The sequence below is a fragment of the Pelodiscus sinensis genome, chromosome 9 (genome assembly GCF_052426305.1).
Source record: "Pelodiscus sinensis isolate ZL-2025 chromosome 9, ASM5242630v1, whole genome shotgun sequence".
Lineage (NCBI taxonomy): Eukaryota > Metazoa > Chordata > Testudines > Trionychidae > Pelodiscus > Pelodiscus sinensis.
The window spans coordinates 41,158,141-41,177,285 of record NC_143060.1 but is presented as its reverse complement, the minus strand read 5'-3'; the positions used below and the strand labels follow the sequence as shown (position 1 = coordinate 41,177,285).

Below are 19,145 nucleotides of genomic sequence, written 5' to 3'. Positions count from 1 at the left end.
CTTTTGAGGAGCAAGAGAGTAAAGCAAACAAGATGGTCCTGCTAACATCATCTTTCCTTCATTCCCAGGTAAATCATTTATGACTCCTTAACTGTCCCATGCTGATGACTTCAAACAGTTTCAGGATTTCACTGAAAGGATAGTAGACTATTTATAAACAAACTTTAGGAGGCTAAGGAATCACAGCGTAAACTGCTAGATAGTCTGCATGCAGCATCATTTGTCTGAATTGCACTACCTATTAATGAGGTTCTCCTGGCTTATGCAGAAGTAATCTGGCATACCCTAGCAATAATACGGTCCCATGAAGTGCAGCATCCATAGGGACCACATCTTGAACGACAGTGGATACGCAGAAGGAGTAAACCTTTCCTAATGCAAATTAACTAACTAGCTTGATCTAAACCAGATTTAAGCATTTGTACTTTGGTTCTAAAAAAAATGTAACTTGCTAATGGAAAGCTTTGCTTATTTGTTTTGAAGGTGATCCTGGAAGAAAATACAGAGAAGAAACAAGTTCATGTAGGAAAGCTTGAAGCAACAATAAAGTCATTATCGGCTGAACTTCTTAAGGTTTGTGTAAACATGAAAGTATCCTTATGGGATTTCTTCATTTAGTTTTAGGAATTGTTTACTTTAGAAATGACTCTGATGTTGTTTAATAGGCTAATGAAATTATCAAGAAGTTACAAGGAGATTTGAAAACGCTCATGAGTAAACTGAAATTTAAAAATACAGTAACAATTCAGCAAGAAAAACTCTTGGCTGAAAAAGAAGAGAAACTACAGAAAGAGCTGAGGGAACTACAGGAGACTGTACAGTCTCTGCGAGTAAAAGAGCAAGAGGTAATATGCATTATCTAAAGCTTTAGTGCTGTAACCACTTAGGTATGTGTTTAATGTTACACACATGTTTAAGTGTTTGCGGGATTAGTCTTGATTTGCTGTCTAGATAACTAAATGATTTTACCCATTTATGAAATGTTTGAAATGTTTTATTGAAACATAGAATTCTGGCAAATGTTGTTTTTGTGGTTGATTATAGCTTAGAGGGAATAGACAGTTGAAGAAACCTCTCAAATTTTAGTAAAAGTGCTACCCTTGACAAATTGTTGAAGTGCAATACAAATAAATTAGCTAAAGTAATTAACTTAATTGTTTGGATCAATATTCTTTTGACTAAAGAGACATTGTCAAATTTTAAAAAGTCTTTAAAATATAAAGAGATTTTCTTGTATTAGATAAAACATGAAATACTTTAAACAAAATCTAAGTTTCTCCCACTGTTTATGCTTTGTTTGCTTTTGATATTTTATTCAGCTTCAAGAATGAAAACACTGGTCTGTTAATTTTAAACATGCAATAGAACCAGAAAGTCAACACCCCCCCCCCCCCCCCCAAAAAAAAACCAAACAAACAAAAAAAAACTCACTATTTTAATAAATGTGGTTTGGAACAGCAAACTTCATGTCTGGACTGAACTTCAACTCACCCTAGAAGTGGATTCAGGGCCATTTCAGATTTCAGTTACTATTAGGGTTAGCAAATATGAAAACTCTTTATCTTGCTACCCCTATAAACACAAATAGAAAGGATATTACATTTGCATAGGGCCAGAGTTTACAGAGTACAGAATGTTCAGTGCATACAAGTGAGTGTACAGAGCTCTGAGTAGAAACATATTTCTGAAGGGTAGAAACAGGCAAAAGTTGAGAGAAACTTTCAAAGGCATAATTATGGACCTTATGCCAACTGACATTTCTTGGCATTGATATCAATGCCAGAGAAATAAGGATCTTTTCTTTATGTATTCACCTCCAGCCCCCTTTGTACTATTATTCATTTTGAGTCTAAGTCATCTGTCAGTGTTGCTTTAAGATCATGTGTTCTACATCCTTGATATTTATTTACATTATTATTTTCTTCAGTAATTAATTATTGATCTTTTCTGAATATGCTTGGCATAATTAGTATGGAAATATTTCAGGTATGCAAGTTGCAAGAACAGTTAGAAACTACAGTACAAAAACTGGAAGAAAGCAAACAACTTCTAAAAACGAATGAAAATGGTAGGTTTACAGGATTCTTTCTTTAGGTCTCTGGCTCTTTGTTTTTGTATTAACAGCATTCTATCTTGAAGCTAGAAAAATTGCTCACTTCTGCACATTTGTGGTTTCCTTCCCCTTTCACAGCCCATGTAGTATTGTAGCTCTAACTTGTTTGTGGTGGTTCTTTGCATAAAACAGAATTTTCCTTAGAATGTTGTGTTACAGTTTAGAATTTGAGAGAGTTTACATTGCAATTCTAAATTTAAGCTATATGACTGCATGATTGTAAACCAGAATTGCATAACTAAGATACAGATTGATGCTTTGAAAACATAGGCTCCAATCCTGCATCCTACAATATACTTAACTTTATAATAGGTAAACAGTTTTATTGAAGTCAGTGGGAAAGCTTAGATGCTTAAAGTTTGTTTGTAAATGTCTTACTCCTTTCTGGGGCATAATCCAAAGCATGTTGAACTCAGTAAATTGAAATCCAGCTCTGTAGTCTCCTAATTATTAAATGCTTACCTTCCTTTATGAGTTATGATTAATATGCTGTTGCTGGTCTATGAAATTCTAATAGGCTATAATTAAATTTGAAAGATGTCTATGGTCTTCGTTATCTCTGAGAGCACTCAGATAGCACTGGCTGGGGGGATGGGGGTGGGTGGGGGTGGGGTGTGTGTGTGTGTGTGTGTGTGTGTGTGTGTGTGTGTGTGTGTTTCTACCACTGGAAAAAAATAACAGATTTGTCTAGACCCGTGGTCCCCAACCCGGTGCCCGCGGGCGCCATGGCGCCCGCCGGGCTCTTTACATGCGCCCGCAGAGCAATCTGGGCTGGCAGGTGCCAGCCCTGGGCGCATGGCTGGTCCCGGCAGCACCGCGCGTGCCCTTGCCGGCTCTGGCGCCGCGCGTGCCCCGGCCACGCAGCGCTTACGGGGGGGGGGGCGCCGGGTGCGCGGCGCTTACGGGGGAGGCGCCGGGCGCGCGGCGCTTGCCAGGAGGCGCCTTCCCCGGGCGCGTGGCTATGGAGGGGGCCCCGCCCCCGGGCATGCGGCTGGGGGGGGCCCTGCCCCCGGGCGGGCAAGTGTCCCCGCCCCCTGGCGCCCGCCAACCTGAAAAGGTTGGGGACCACTGGTCTAGACAAGCTCTTGTATTCATTATAGTTAGAGCTGGTAGCAACACATCTAGTTAAGCTTACCCAGTGCTTCCCATTGTAAGATCTATTTTCAGTTGCTTATAACTTTTCCAAACTTTCACTGTTCATAGTGAGTGTAATTATCCTGAGCTGGTTCTTTTTGACATTTTAGGAGAAATGATTCAGCTTTTCTTGAGACTGGAATTAAGGGAAAATACATTGTTTTGGCCTAATTTAAAAATGTTTTTGTTGTATTGAAAAGCTCTAGACCTCCATGCTTTGAAATTTGGCTACAGAAGGGGCTGTCCTGGATATGTACTTTTTGTTGTTCTTGGAATAGTGGAGGGAGAGAAATGCCTGAATTAGTCAAGTTATAAACCTTTTATGTCTGTTCACACATGCTCAGTAGAGACTTGTGGAGTTGGCAGATAGTTAATGAACATTCCATCAGCACTGAGCATGATCCCTCCAGCCCAGGGCTGTTGGGGTCCTTCATGACTTCCTTGCAATCCTGGTTGCTGCAGGCCCCTGTGATGTCAAGTGCAAGGACTTAAGAACACAAAGATTGTTTGTGCTCCCATTATGGTTTGTGCTCCACTGAGGAGAGCATGAGTTCTTGCACTAGAGGGAGTAGACTGGAACAGAACAAGGAGTCTGATACTGAAACTAAGGGAAACATTTTGGGGAGAGAAGGAAGTAGATCAGATAAGACTCAAGAATGGAAGGGGTGAAGAGACCGGGACTTCTAAGTTATGTTTTGTTCATTAATAAAAGATTATTCTTGATATACTGCTACTGTAATTTGTGTTAGATTTATAGTACTAATAAAAGGGATTGAAGACAACATTCTTGTAAATTAGAGTTTTATTCCTTTTTATATATAGTAATCACATGGCTAAATAAGCAACTGAATGAAATTCAGATGGCAAGAAAGCAAGAGACTTTGGGAACGTCTACCATTCCACCTATACATTCAATCAGTGGCAGTATTAGAACTGGCCCATTACCTCAGAATACGGTAAGAAACCCACATTTATAAAACTTGGTACTTCCTGTATGTTTTTGGAAATATAGATACACACCAAGTGAAGTATTCTCAGTACCTAGTAGAAATGCTTTGGTATTCCTTTTGCCACATAATTTATTTTTTTCTCATTATTCAGTGCAATGCTGTTAAAGGATGCAAAGAAAAAACAAACAAACAAAAAAAAACCCACCACTAGTATCATAATTAAAAACTTCCTAAATTCTCATTCTCTTAAATAAACAAAGTAAACTATTACAATACACATGTAATATGTTTGGGTTTATGCATATGCATAAGTATATGCATCTATATATGTCTCATGTTCTTAAGATCCTTCTATAAACAAGTCAAGAATGTGCTTCTCAAATAGTTCTTCACACTGCACTTATGCCCAACACCAGAAATTTTGTGGTGTCCATTCCTTTCCTTGTCGTTGCTTATCAGTAGTTAGATTAGTTGCTGATAGTTATAGTTAGTTTGCAGTGGTGATATAAAAATATACAAAAACTGTGTAACTGATCAAAATTCTATAGGTTACATGGCTAAACATTTTACCTGGGATGTAGGCTTACGGAGGGAAGGGTGTTGGAAGGGCCCCCCTAATGCTGGGCTCTCAGATTCTGCCCCAAACTTCAAGTTCTGCCCCTTTCCCAGTGTCCTGCCAACTGGCCTTGCTGCCAGCACAATCCCAACAGCTGGCCCCACACCAGCCTCAATATCAGGGGCTTCCAGCCACCAGCAGGATCCTGGCAGCTGAATTTAACCATTAACAGAAACCAATAAGCATCAGCATATCAGTTAAATGATTAAACTCTTACATCCCTTGTTTGCAAATAGCTGTAGTTAAAGAAGTTTGTAGTACTTGGGGACTTAGGGTTTGCCCAGATCTCAGGGTTTCAGCCTTGCAGTTAGGCTATGTAACACATGCTAGAGATGCTGCCAAGCAGAGGTGAAAAAGTATTTTGTGTTGCTCTTTAAATAATGACTGGTTATTTATCAGGTGGAAGAGGATGTATAGGTATTTTTTTGTCTGCCTGGAATATCGAGAGCTTCTGATAATCTGGTTAAAAAAACCCACAACACCTACATGCAGAATCTCTTGCACTTTAGATTCAAAATTTCTTTTAAATGCATGAAAAAAGAAAACTATTTTAACATTAATAGAAATTACTGAAGAAAATATTGTGGGTGCATCTTACTGTTAGATATCTTCATTCTTCAGCTTCTAGAAATGATTACTAACGCTTGTTACAGATATTTATTACATGAACATAGCTTTTTAACTTAGGGCTAGTAAGATACTTTAGAGAGCACAATAGAAGTGAAGAGTAAAACAAAATCTTACAAAATGTTTTTATTTAAAGAGACCAATTCAAGTAGGCCGGCCTGCTGGCTCTTGAGATGTGTGGCACAATGCTTTTATTGAGCTCTCAAATCTATCAGTCAATATTTATTTGGTTATTTGTTTCATTGTTTTTTGGTTCCACTTTTATTTAGCATGTGCCCATTTTACCTCAGCTAGCAGGTTTTACTCCTCTATTGTTCTGTTCCCCTTCAATAACTAAGGATTATAGATCTGTAGCCATTTAATCTAAAGAATTGTTTGTATTGCTACATTTTCTGTTTGTTGCAGAGTCTTGTGTGATTTACATACACTTGTAACAAGAGTATATTAGTCAAATCTTGTGGTTTGCTAGAGGAAATGTGCTGTAGGTTGGACCTCTCTGGTCCCGCATTCATGAGACCTGAGTGGTCCTGAACAACAGTTTGCCGGACCATGGGAGGTCAGGCGTCCAGCTCTTCCAGGGCTCCCCTCTGGCCAGTGACTGCCCCCATCCCACTTGCTGGGCCCTGCTGCTCCAGCCTACTGGTGGAGTGCCTCTCCAGGCCTCCAATGGGCTCTGTGCCCTCAGCCTGCAGGGCCTCACTCCAGCCAGTGGGGCGTCTCTCCGGTAGTGAGCCTCGCTCTGGCAGGCAGGGCCTCACTCTGGCCAGCAAAGCTGTGTGCTCCTGGACGACAGGGCTTCTCTCCAGCCACCAGCCTCACTCTGGCTAGCAGGGCTCTCCCTGCCCCCCACTGTCCCAGCCAGAGGGGCTCTGGGGCTCTGTGCCCTGGCCAGCAAGGCTCCCTGCCCCCAGCCTAGTGGCCTGACAGCCTCTGCAGCTGGGGCTTTCTGGTCTAGCAACATCTGTGGTCCTACCAGAAAACAGATGTTGCCAAACCAAAGTCCCAGACCACAGAGGTTCAACCTATTATTCAAGGTAAGCAGTATTTTACTACATCGTTCACTTTCTACAAATATTCCTTTTAAGAATATAGGTACAGGAAAATACTTGTTTTCCTACATGTTAGTCACTGTAATATAGAAATACTAATTTGTAATGATATTTTATAACTACAAAGGTCAGTTTTAAATTTTTATGTCTAGGCTTAGTGAAATTAAATGTTCATTGAACTGTGCCAGTTGAGATTAAAAAAAAAAAAAAAAAAAAAAAAAAGGAATAAACAATAGATTGCTGGAGCTAGAGATGCACTCAGGAGCGGCCTGAGGCTGGCTGCGGCAGCTGGAGCCCTAGGCAGAGGCGCTATCAGCGCCCGTGCCTGCACGGCCGTCAATGGCCATGATGTCATCATCGGGCCAGCGGCGCCCTAGGCAACTGCCTAGTTTGCCTAGGCTCATGAGCCACCCCTGGATGCACTGATTTTGATTTTCTACTTTTCCACTTCTGTTTCCTGCTCCTTATATGCATTTCATTTTTCTCTCATACAGCTTGACAACAGATTCCCCTTTTCTAGCTCAGGAATCAGTTACCCCATCTCTCCAGTATGTGCTTTCCAAAACTTTCCAGAAACAGCACCTGTGAAAAATACCAACCACCAGGTTTCGGGACCAAAGGCAGGCATTTACTTTTATTTTATGCTTAACACACACATTTCTATCTATATATTTTTGAGAAGTTTGACTTAATTGGATATTTCCAAAAATTAACACAATTTGTATTTGTGCGCTATGAGCTATGGCTTCTGTGTTAAGTTTCAGCAAAAATTTGGCTATAATAATGGTAATAATACTTAACATCTTCAAAGGAATTTATAAACCCTAATTTTCATGACTCTCCTTTGGTGTATTTTCAGTCTTGTCATGAATTCCTCTTTGAACAAAAGCTACACAGCAAATTAGTTGTAGCATTAAAACTAGAACACAAGAATTCCTGGTAGTTGCTGCTGGCTTTTAGTTTATACACAAGAATAGCACATTTGTATTTGATTATAGTAATGTGAAAAGTTCTCAAAGTCAGCAAGGTTCCTTTTCATTTGTTCCTTTGTCTATCTTGTTGTGTTTCTTTAGTTTACTGTAAACCACTGTTATAAGGAATAAACACTTCATATATTCTATACTATTTTGGATTGAAATTACTATGGCTTGTTGCCATAGTATTCTTATTTCAGAGTATCCCTTGATGGCATAGAATGGTCCTGTAACCATCCCACCTTTTTGTTCCATCTTGTCAGGGCTCCTCAGGAATACTTATCCAACACTGTTAGGCTAATAAGACCCATGTCATGGAGTAATCTGTTACTAATAGGGGTGCTTCAAATCACAAACTGAAGTTCAATACCATAACTCAGAGGCGTTGGGCTTTGCTGTTCTTCAGACTAGAGGATTTCCTGACTTAACTTTTGGAGTCTCTTCCTAGAGATCAATGGTTCAGAGCAAGTAATAATGCAAACATTGTCTGTCCACCTTAGGCGTAATAAAAGTCCCTGGTCTCTTCCAGATTCAATCTCAGCCCCTTGCCCTTGTGGCCAAAGAGGTGTTTCCTTGGGTTTTGCTTCTGGCCCTCCTCCCTATACCTAGCGAGTCCAGCAAAGCTTTCTGCCCTTGCAGCCTCTTTCTACTTTTTCCTGCTGCTTTCTGAGTAGACTTGAAGGATTAAATTTTCATCAGTGAATGTCTATAAACATCAATTTCACACACCCCCCCCACACACACCCCCAAAAATGTATTTCTGCCAATCAAAATTTGCAGATTGGCAACATAAAAAATAGGCTGTTTGAGACATTTGTTGATGAATATTTACTTTGCATATTTGTATGTGGTTTTAAAGCAGGGATGGGCAATAATGTTTTGCCGGGGGCCACTTCAGAAATTTTTGAAGTGGCCCTGGGCTGCACAGGAAAGGGTGGGGCATTGAGCAGAAGGGGCATGGCCAAGATATTTCCGGGTTCCCCACTCCACTCCCAGACGATGATTGATCTGGGAGTGAGGGGGTGCCTTTGCCCCCACCCCACGTTTCCACAAGGTGCCTATGCCCCTGGCATGGGAGGAAACTTCCTTTGCTCCCCTGCCCTAGGCTAATTAGAACCTGGGGGCAGGGGAGTGCGCAAAGTCTCCTTCGCTCTCCTCTCACCCTCCCTTGCCCCTCTCCCTCCCCCCCCGGTGAGCTGTTCGTGGCACTTCAAAGCGCTGCATGGCGGGAGGAGGGTTCGCAAGCTCCCCTGCCCCCAGGTCCTAATTGGCTTGGGGGGCAGGGGAACAGCAGAGCCTCTGCGGGCTGGATCCGGCCCGTGGAGGCCCTTTTGCCCCATCCCTGTTTTAAAGCTTTAACGTTTTGGGCTCGTCTACACTGGCCCCTTTTCCGGAAGGGGCATGTAAATTTCATGAGTCGTAGTAGGGAAATGCGCGGGGGATTTAAATATCCCCCGCGGCATTTAAATAAAATGTCCGCCGCTTTTTTCCGGCTTTTAAAAAAGCCGGAAAAGAGCGTCTACACTGGCCCCGATCCTCCGGAAAAAGCGCCCTTTTCCGGAGGCTCTTATTCCTACTTTGAATAAGAATATTCCTTTGAAGTAGGAATAAGAGCCTCCGGAAAAGGGCGCTTTTTCCGGAGGATCGGGGCCAGTGTAGACGCTCTTTTCCGGCTTTTTTAAAAGCCGGAAAAAAGCGGCGGACATTTTTATTTAAATGCCGCGGGGGATATTTAAATCCCCCGCGCATTTCCCTACTACGACTCATGAAATTTACATGCCCCTTCCGGAAAAGGGGCCAGTGTAGACGTAGCCTTTGAGTTTCAGCATCTGATGCTATCAAATAATTGCATGAGTCTCTCATAATTTCCAGAAACTTTGAAAACTTCAATTTATTAAACATTTTTAAAAAGCTTAATGTTACCCAATGATTTAAAAAAAAATAAAAAGAACTCTTCAAAGCCTGGTGGTGGTGGTGATGGGGGACAACTGTCCTCTGCTTATTGGATCAGGTTACTGAACAGGGTTAACTGGCCCCATACTCCTAAAGAGGCAAATCATGCAGCAAAAGGCTTATCTTACTAAAAACAATCAAATCTGATGTTTCAGAAAAATACTGAAGACATTAAAACTATGAACAAAGGCTTTCTTGGGAAAATATCACCTTTTCTTTGGCATAACTGATTTCATTCTGATATGATTCAGTGTAGTGTATTGTAAGCTGCTGCGCTGTCCATGTCAGGCTTCTTCTCCACTCTGGCACAATAAATGCAGAAGTGGGGACCCGCAAAATATCCCAAAACCTTATCTTTCCAGGCTTTGGTATAAAACTCCCCACCCCCATCTTAAAAACCTAGATTTTGGGGATAAAATCTGCTGCCATCACCCAGGTAACGATAAGAAAAATCAGGGGAGAGATCACTTGGGAAATCTCACCTCTACAGTAAAAACCAGGACACACAAATTAACCAATGCCAGTTTAATAAAAAGAAAAGAGAGAGAACTTTTATTATCAACACAATATTCCTGTTGCAAGATAATGACTAGATGGAAAAGTCACAAATTAATATACTCATGGGAGAAACCCCACCATGGGCCAAGACTTAATTACAAAGGAGAGCAAAACCCATTTTAAAAAATGCACAGACCTCAGATCCCATTTCCCAAACCATAGAACAATAAAACCTAACAGGTTTATCTAAACTTTACCCTACTTACAGATAGTGAAAAATCTATTCTTGGAGGGAGACCTTCTGTCTCCCTCAGTAGCTGGAGAGAAACTGCCCAGGGACAAAGGAGGGAAAAACCCAAAAATTCCTTTGTCAGAGTTTGAAATTCCTACCTGCATTCCTATTGGCTGATTCTACTTGGCTTAGGTAAGGGACATCATTAACCTCTTAGTCCCCAGGCTGCTGGCTAACCCTCATGGTCATGACAGTCCTAAACCTTGAATTTAACGGTAACATAAAAATAGTTTAGAGAAGCAACTACTTTCAGTTTATTTGGATACTAAAACCATGTTGATATGCATCAATAAATTACCCTCTACTATGCAATTTATACACTGCAGACTTGTCTCCTGAATTGTTTTCTATGTTTTTTTCATAAGTATTTGCTAAACTTGGCATAGAACTGTTTTGTCCTGAAGTGCTCATAATCTGACACAAGTTCTCAATCTGTAGATTTTCTTGGTGCATAATCATATCTGTATCCAAAATGTAAAATGTGCGAAACCTTTGATCTCTTGGCAGGTTCAATTTAATGTGCAGCTTTCAAAAACTAATAGACATTCAGACATTCAGCCAGGATTGTCTACTGCAACTAGTCCTTCAACAAATAAAGAAAAGTGAGTATAGAAATTATTTTTAGGTCATTTTCAGAGACCTCAGCCCCAGCCTTTGTAAAATGATTGGCAATATTTTTCAAAACAATTTTTATGCCAAAATTTGTGAATACGTTCTGGATAAGTTCAAGTGCACATGCATAGACTACACTCACAAACTGAACTAGTAATTTTTGAGGCTGCTTTTGAAAATGTGGTCCTCTGTCAGTATCCTTTGAAGTAGCTTCTGTGTGTTGACAAGTTGAGTCATATTGCATTTCTAGTAAAATATTGTCCTTTTTGCAGATTCACACAACTCTCTTCCCTACCTTTAAAAAAAAAAAAAGTGTGCTTGACTGTCATAGTCATTACTTTAAAAAGGCACTCTAACTTTTTTTTATTCAACTCTCTTGGGGATATACTACAAAAACTAAACTTTGTTAGATATCTCTAATGACTTTAAAAATGGTTGTACTTGACCCCTTATTGGGATACTTCTGTTCTTCAGGGAAGTTCCATGATAGCTGTGATATTGTCATGTGGTAGTATTGGCTTAATGGGGCCAGCTACTCTGCACATAGCATAGATATAATAGTGACCTGAAAAGTAGTGAATGGAAGGTTGGTGCTGGAGAGTAAGAATAGTGGGTAGTTTTAGAAATCATACAATGAAAGAGGTAGACCCAGTGGGTTGAGTAAGTGAAACCATTAAGTTCTGGCTACACTGGGTGTTTTAACTGCATTTAACCAGCTAATAACATGGTTAATCCCAATTACAGCGCTAGTTAACAGTGTCTTAGACTGGCAAATTGTTTTCCTGAAACAAATTTTACAAGCTGTTCTTGTAATAACTTCCTCTGACTTTACCTTTTATCTTAGTTGGGAGCTGGAAAGGGTAATGCTGGCACTACTCTGTGCCCTCTGGGAATTCTTTCATCTTCTGAATCACTGACATATGGATGCTCAGATTTTCTAAGGGCAGGTCTACAGTACATGGAAAAGTCTAAGTTACACAGTTTGAAAAAGTTAGTAGCGTAACTGAAGTCGACATAACTTAGTCTACTTACTGGAGTCTTGCACCTACATTCACCATAAGCTACATGGCTATGCCACTGCCTACTTAGCGCCACACATGGCAGGGAGCAAGGCCACCCCACCCCCAATCGAGCCTTTAGCCTGGTGGCTGGGAGAAGCATGGCCTGAACCAGGCACCTCTCCCCTGGCCAAAATGCACCCATGGCCCAGCCTCAGAGTACCCCTGCTGTGGCCTGGACTCCCCCCTCCCCCCCCCCCCCCCCCCGCCCATTTGCAGCCCAGCCCTGGGTCCTGGTGCCTCTGTCCCCTGGCCATGCCCCAGAGACCCCACTCGCACTTTTGTACTCCACCCTACGCCTTTGTCCCAGCCCTACCCCAGAGCCTGCACCTCCAGCCAAAGCTCTTGCACTCCAACCCTCTGTTCCAGTCCTGAGCCCTTCAACCCTAGCCCCACCTCAGAATCTGTGCCCCCATTTGTAGCCTTCACTCTTGCACTGCAACCCTCTGCTCCTGGGTTGGATGATTGTCACACTGGTTACAGAAACAGTTGTTTGCTGCGTAGACAGGGTTTCAATATTGACTCTCTCTATAAAAGTTATAAAATAAAATGCAAACATTTTATGCAGGTCTACCCGAACTTAACACTGAATAATTGTCCATGTCGATTCCATGTTCATCTTGCATACAAAAATCAGAATCTTTGAACAACGGTGCCTAGTTGGAGCTGTGTCTGTCTGGCACTTCTGTTCTAGTGCCTTCTTCAGCTGAGGGCATAAAGAGCAGAATAGCCCCATCCATCCCACATGCTGTTTTGGACTTTTGCATTACCACCACTGTTATAGTGGATTCAGAGTACTTACGTTTGAACTCTCTTCACTGTGCAATGGATTAATTCCCTGCAAAAATAGACATACCCATTGTTCTGTTTAAGCAGAAGCCACTTATCTGACATTTGTGATAGCTGCTGGTCATTCTTGTTGAGACTGAAAAAATCTAGGGACAGTCGGCTAAAATTACTACTTGTGGAGCAGCCAGCCTGAGGTGCATTTCAGACCCTGAAAAACAGGTTTCAAGTTCCAATATATAGGACATTTCACTTCAGAGTCCCAGACTGTCAGCACTTTTGAGGGCAAGAATGAGATTCTGAAGACCAGCCTCTAATAAGAGATTTGACACCAGGCCATCCACAACTGCCAGAAATCAGCGTGGCATCTAAAGCTGGTATTACTGGTATTGCTTTCTGTACTCTGTGGTAAGGTAGATTGGTACACTAAACCGAACATGTTTCCAGGCATCTGTCTGTATCTTAGGATCTGAATATCCTCCCAGGTCTCAGTCACCATTAATGCTCTCTTCACTGCCTTAATCTCATATGACTCTTTGGTGGCCATTTCATAAATCCAGGTGGGTCAGTGAACTTCAGTCTCACCCCTTCCTACCTTGTTATATTATTTCATTGAGTTTCTAAACATCGGGCCTTAGCTTTGAAATCAGATGCCAAATTGGCCAAAGCATTGGTTAGTTAGTGAGCTAAGACTACTCATTACCACTTTTCAGATGGGGTGCCATTGGCCAGTTATTTAGAATGAATCCATGTGACAGATGCTTAAAAAAGTTACTTAGCTGGCAGTAACTGTGGGTTCTTATGTTTTTGTCTTTAAGTGGCTCCCATAAGCACCCTCCATTCCTGTTTCCTTGGAATCTCCTCTGAGATTTTAGATTACTGAAAAACCCGAATTATTGTGGCTATCCTTGTATCTAAGGGCATAGAAGCACATGCAGAGATAGACAGAAGTAATCACTACATTATTAGCGTTTCAGCACTTGCATTGACCATAGCATAAAGAGTACAAGTATTATAGATACTTTTTAGGTTGCTGATGCTTTGCTCAGTCTTAACCTCTTTGAAGGGCTGTATGTAAGCGAAAAGTGTGTATTTTAGGTCCTGAAGCTTTTTTGCCTTGAAAACCAAATTTACAAAATTGGCTAAACAAAAATCAGGTATTAAGTTTTCCTGTTACAAGTATGATTCTATTTTCTTTTGGCTAGTGGTGAGAATTTGGGATTGGAATTGAAGTATTTAAAGAAACGAGAAGACAGCATTCCTTTACGAGGTCTCAGCCAAAATACATTTAACAACTCAGGTAGGAATGGTAGCAGTTTCATGAAAGAATTGATTTATTTATATTTCAAAATGTTTTTAGTTCTGTCCCTAGAAGTTAATATTGCTTTCCCCTATTTGCAGAGTATCCGAAATCCTCCACGTCAACGAAAACATTAACTTCATCAAAACCCGGAGTACCATCTGCAGCCTCTGCTTACTTCCCTGGATTACAAACAACATAATCATTAGACGAAATCTTTTTTTAACTAATTATCAAGGATTTTGGAAGACTCTTAATTAGATTCTAAAGACCCTTATCACACTTTGACATTTTAAAGTCAAAATGTTATAGTAATCTGGTAAAATGTTAACTTTAGCACACGTTTGACTAATCTTTGGCTTTTGTGAAGAAAAGCAAATTGATTTAAATTGATTTCAGGATACAGTTCCAGTCAGAAAAATAAAATAACTAATTTAGTTACATGAAAATATTATGCTACAAAATGATTGTTTAGAAATGCTCATTTCTAAACAGAGGCAAAGCGTTTAAAAAGGTTTATAAATGGTTATTGAGCAATAAAACCTGCAGAGAGGAGTTTGTGTAAAAAATCTATTAATCATTCTCCTTCCCAAAAATCCACAAACTAATGATGTTGCTAATGGTTCCATCATTATGCTGAAACTGAGTTGTGCTTGGGGCTTCTCCTTGAAAATATCTTGTCACTTCAGGACATCAGTAATGGAAAATGCCTAACACCCTCAGTAATGGGAGTTGTAGGACCTAGGAAACTGCCCAGCTTCTTTTCCCCAAGTAATTCCTTCATCTGTTTGAATCTGATTTTGGCTTCCATACTGAAAGAGACATGTTTGCATAGCATTTTGAATTAAATTACTCCTAATATTACACTAGTATCCTAGCACAAGTCAGACCCCAGGCCAGCTAATACCAGGGGATGCATGGTATTTTCCTTGTACAGGATTTTGGTCATATGGATTTTCATTGTTTGCAGATCCACTAGCCTCACTCCACATATGGCTAAATATACATGCTGTTGTCATCTCTGGAGACATTTCTGTAACATTCACAGGATGGGCAGTGTCTTTCACTGGCTTATCTATTGAGTTGACCTACCACCTGTGAAACTCTGTTTCCTGTCAGCGTGTGCCTATACTGCAATCACAGCGTGATTTGTAGTCCAAGTAGAAATACCTGATCTAGCAATAATGTGGCTAGCTCAAAAAACAAGAGCACTGAAACTATTTCATTGTGGACTAGCTTCTCAAGTAATTACTCAGGATTCTGGGCAGGCTTGTCCTGAAGCACCTGATGCTGCAGCTTCACTGCTCTGGTACCCCAACTGGCTAAAGCTAATTTGAGTAAGTGTACTTGAGCTGTAATTGAATACATGTCTGTATGGAATTGCGAGAATTAAAGGATCTCTGAAGAGTGAGCATTTAGCCTAAGTTCTAAGCCACAAGCCAAATTCTTAAACTTGTGAAGTATATTACATTTTGTAAATTTAAGAACTTAAGAGCCACTCATGTTTCTAATATACACACCCTAGCTAAGTTTGCAGGACACTTATTTAATGTAGATTTAGTGTGTTTTCTCTTTAGCTTGGAAATTGGTTTCTTAACTACTTTTTTACATATGTGACTATATTTGAGTGCAGATTTATATTTTTGGAGCACTAGTCAAACATTTAATTAGCTGCTTAAAAGGAGATCCTAAATGTTTCAGTGAAAACACAAAATTGAGTTAGACTAAAAATTTCACATCTTGTCACAGCCCTTGGTTTTTTGTCTCTCCATAGCAATGATTCCATGTACAATAGTCTAGTAATTGTAAAAAGCATTAGAGTATTTAGAAATTTTATTTTAGTACTGTTTATCAAAAATGCCTTATGTTGATGAGGGGTTGTGCAGAACATATCAAGTAAATTCAACTGTACTTAGGTTTGGGTACACTTTAATATTTGGGTTCACTGGTAGAATCATGCGACAGTCTGTCTGTTCTTCCACTGTGTCCCAATGAGGAGAGGAAACCAGTTACCTAGACTTGATCAGCAAATATTTTTCTGCTGATTATAGGCACCATACTCTAATTTCAAACTAGATACAATTTAAAATGACTATATAATTGAACAATTTCCAAGAATGACTCAATTTATGTGCTCCTAGCTCTCAATTGTGTATCAATCTAGTCTTTCCCTTACATAGGCATGTCTGTGTGGCTAATCACTGTAATCTTGGTACATTACTGTCAACATGAGTGTTTATTGAATGTTGTGGAGTGTAATATTTGTATATTTGTTTATAGTGTGTGTGTGTGTGTGTATATATAATTTTTGGAAGTGTAAATGTTAATAAAATGGTTTCAACAAAGATATTTATGCTCAACTAAAGTGTCCTAGAGTTAAGTGAAAATATATGGAGGAGAGTGAAGTTTCTTGCAATCAAAGGTAGCAGTACAGAAGATGAGGGTAGGCAAGAGCCCATGCACAAGGGAAGCCACCTCTATGGGGGAGAGGGAAGAGGCAGGAGCTAATGGGTGGGGAGCTAGCTTTTAAGCCATCTCTTGTAGGCTAGTACTGGAGCTGCTTCCTTCCTCCTTGCTTCCCCCGCCATGCACTGCTGTCTCAGAGGGGCAAGCAGCTTGCATGAGCTGATAGGTACCTGGAACTGGCTTCCTTTGTGCACCAGCACCTGCCCTCCTCTTCTATACTTCTAAGTCTGGGTTTTAATACAGGGATGCCAGGACACCCTCATGCCCCCCATGGACTGCTGCTGGCCCCCTCCCTTGAGAACCATGGAACAGTCATAGCTACTAAAATGTGATGCAATTACATGACTTCAATTAATTGCTAGCACCCCCTAGAAAATACAGCTCTTTTCCAGTTGTCAGCTGGCTGCAGTATTTTGCTTTCCTCATCTTTTTGTATCACATCTCTGCTGCTTATAAATGAGTAACTTAACCCAAGCTAATTTTTACATGGCAGCAGCTGCTGGGCAATTTTCTTATAAAATTGCTGGTAATTCTTTTGCACTGCAGTTCATCTTTTAATTAGTAGCCTGCTTCAGGTATGTAGCTCATCAGGTGCTAACTCATTTACCATTGAATTAAAGACAAGGGTTTTTCCTTATTTATATAGTAACATTCTTTTAGCATGTTACAAGGCAAGGTGGGTACAAAAGTCAGAAAATGAAATAGTGGTAGGTTAGTAACATTTTATAAAACTACTCCACAATTATTCCAGGGGCTGATTTAAGACCATAGTAAATTTCAGCAACAGTACTTCCCAAAAGGTGTCAAACACTGGAATTTAGTATTCATTGGGTTTGCCCTTTTCTAGGAGAAAGATTATCTGAAATGTGCATCTGAGTCTGTTCAGGAACTGTAAGCTTGGACTACCAAGATATAGCATGCAGCTTCCTCTTATACTTAAAGCAAGGTCAGAGTTTGGTTGTGCCCAGAAAACTGGAAGTTTAAGAGATACAATACTGAGTGGCCACTGGAGGCAGCCATCCAAGAGTGGCCAGCAGGAGCCATCTTGTCTGCTTCCAGAATGGTAGGTAGCCCTCCTGGCCCAAACCCTCTTCCCAGCACTGCACCCAAGGGCTGGGGGTGAGAAGGCCTCTGGCAGCTAGAGCAGCTTGGATAGAAAGCCTTGCCAGGTCCATGTTCACACCCTGCCCCAACAGACTCAAGCAACACCAGGTAAGTCTTCTAGTACTGAATAAAGCAAGATCACTGAAGGATAGGCTCTTCAAATATTCACATACAAGTTTCCTCAGATAAGTGAGTTGCAGTCCAGCTACTCTTGACTGACAAAACAAGGAAATTTTGTCCAGTGAACAGCTTCCTAGCACCAAGTTGATTTTATTGCTATTAAGTATGCCATACACCTTATTCAAACAGACAGGCTCAGCTGTAACTTGTACGGTATCATTCACAGGATCAGAGTATCACACTTAATCTGATTTAGTGGTATTAACTTGAACTCAAGGTAGAAGCAATGGCTTGCTAATAGCTGGAGTTCAAATTTTAAACTCCTGTGGGGTTAATTTTTTTTTTTTTTAAATAAAACCAGTGAATATTACCTCTTGCAGGAGCCAAGGTTTTCATGGAAGGGTGTGGGATAATACACCCCTATCCCACATGCTCCTGTAAGCAACTAGTCACTTCCCCCACCTTGCTGCCTCTATCAGAGAGGTCAACAAGAGGGGGAGAAGAAACCAGCTCCCCTCCAGTACAGGGAGGGGGCTAAGGACACAGTGGGGACTAAATTAGTCCCAGTGCCCACTGCCACACTTTGAAACATACAAGAAGCAGCACAGGGCCTTATGTTCATTGCTGTGCAACACCCCTGCCCTTCCACCTTACTACCTCTAAGGCAGCAAGGGCAGTTGGGGGGAAGAACAGGAGCCAGTATTGAGGGGGAGCCAGCTTAAAAGCCCAGTTCCCTCCAGCACTGTCTCCTAGGTGCTGTGTCTGAGCTGGGTGCCTCCCCTAGACAGGAGCTGCTGGACTAGAATGAGCACTGTGCCTTTGAAATTTGAATATACCATAACTCCAATTGTCCAGCACTCACTGGAACCGCTCCATGCTGCTTCCCCAAGTTCACTGATGCTGAAACTGATGAGCAGCAGACATGGGCAAGCTGCAGCACAGGGGGGTGAGGGGCAGCACTGCAGGACCAGCCCCACATGCCCCTGCTCAGGGATAACTTGGGAGGGTGGGGGGCCCGCTCCCCTCCCCAAAACTCAGCAGCAGTGCAGGGCTTCCCCCACCTTCCTGCAACCCCCCCTCCCCCACCCCAGTACCTCCTGATAATCCAGCACCACCTAAATCCCAAAAATGCCAGATTATCAGAAGTCTACTGTAGTAGGGTCCTTACTACATTTAAAATGTGAAGCTGCAGCCTGGGTGGCTCCTGGAGGTAGGCCTGCTTCCACTTTGCAGAGCAGTCCTATCAACTACAATTAGCCTGATAACATCCTTAATGTGGAATTAGTAACTGCAAGACAGAAGCAGGATGAAAGTAGCCCATTTCTTTTTCTTGATGATTTAATATAAATACCTCCAGAAAGCAAGAGTGTTGCATGAAGAATTTGTAGAACCAATAAGCTGTTAGTTTGAGGATAAAATATTAAATTTACCTACAATTGGTATTTGTTTAATCATTTAATGTAACCAAAACTCATGAAGTAACAACATATTAA

The 19,145-nt window shown here is 41.2% G+C and overlaps 1 protein-coding gene across 1 annotated transcript in view; it reads left to right on the top strand.

The window, feature by feature from the left end:
- Positions 1 to 16,311, top strand: part of SASS6 (SAS-6 centriolar assembly protein) — a 31,535-nt gene extending 15,224 nt beyond the window's left edge. The window contains exons 10-17 of the mRNA XM_075936611.2: positions 484 to 573; positions 666 to 845; positions 1,987 to 2,068; positions 4,070 to 4,203; positions 6,984 to 7,109; positions 10,714 to 10,808; positions 13,868 to 13,962; positions 14,064 to 16,311. Coding sequence (XP_075792726.2) covers positions 484 to 573; positions 666 to 845; positions 1,987 to 2,068; positions 4,070 to 4,203; positions 6,984 to 7,109; positions 10,714 to 10,808; positions 13,868 to 13,962; positions 14,064 to 14,164 — 903 coding nt within the window. The 3' untranslated portion in view covers positions 14,165 to 16,311. The remainder of the gene's footprint in view (positions 1 to 483; positions 574 to 665; positions 846 to 1,986; positions 2,069 to 4,069; positions 4,204 to 6,983; positions 7,110 to 10,713; positions 10,809 to 13,867; positions 13,963 to 14,063) is intronic.
- The last annotated feature ends 2,834 nt before the right edge of the window (positions 16,312 to 19,145 follow it).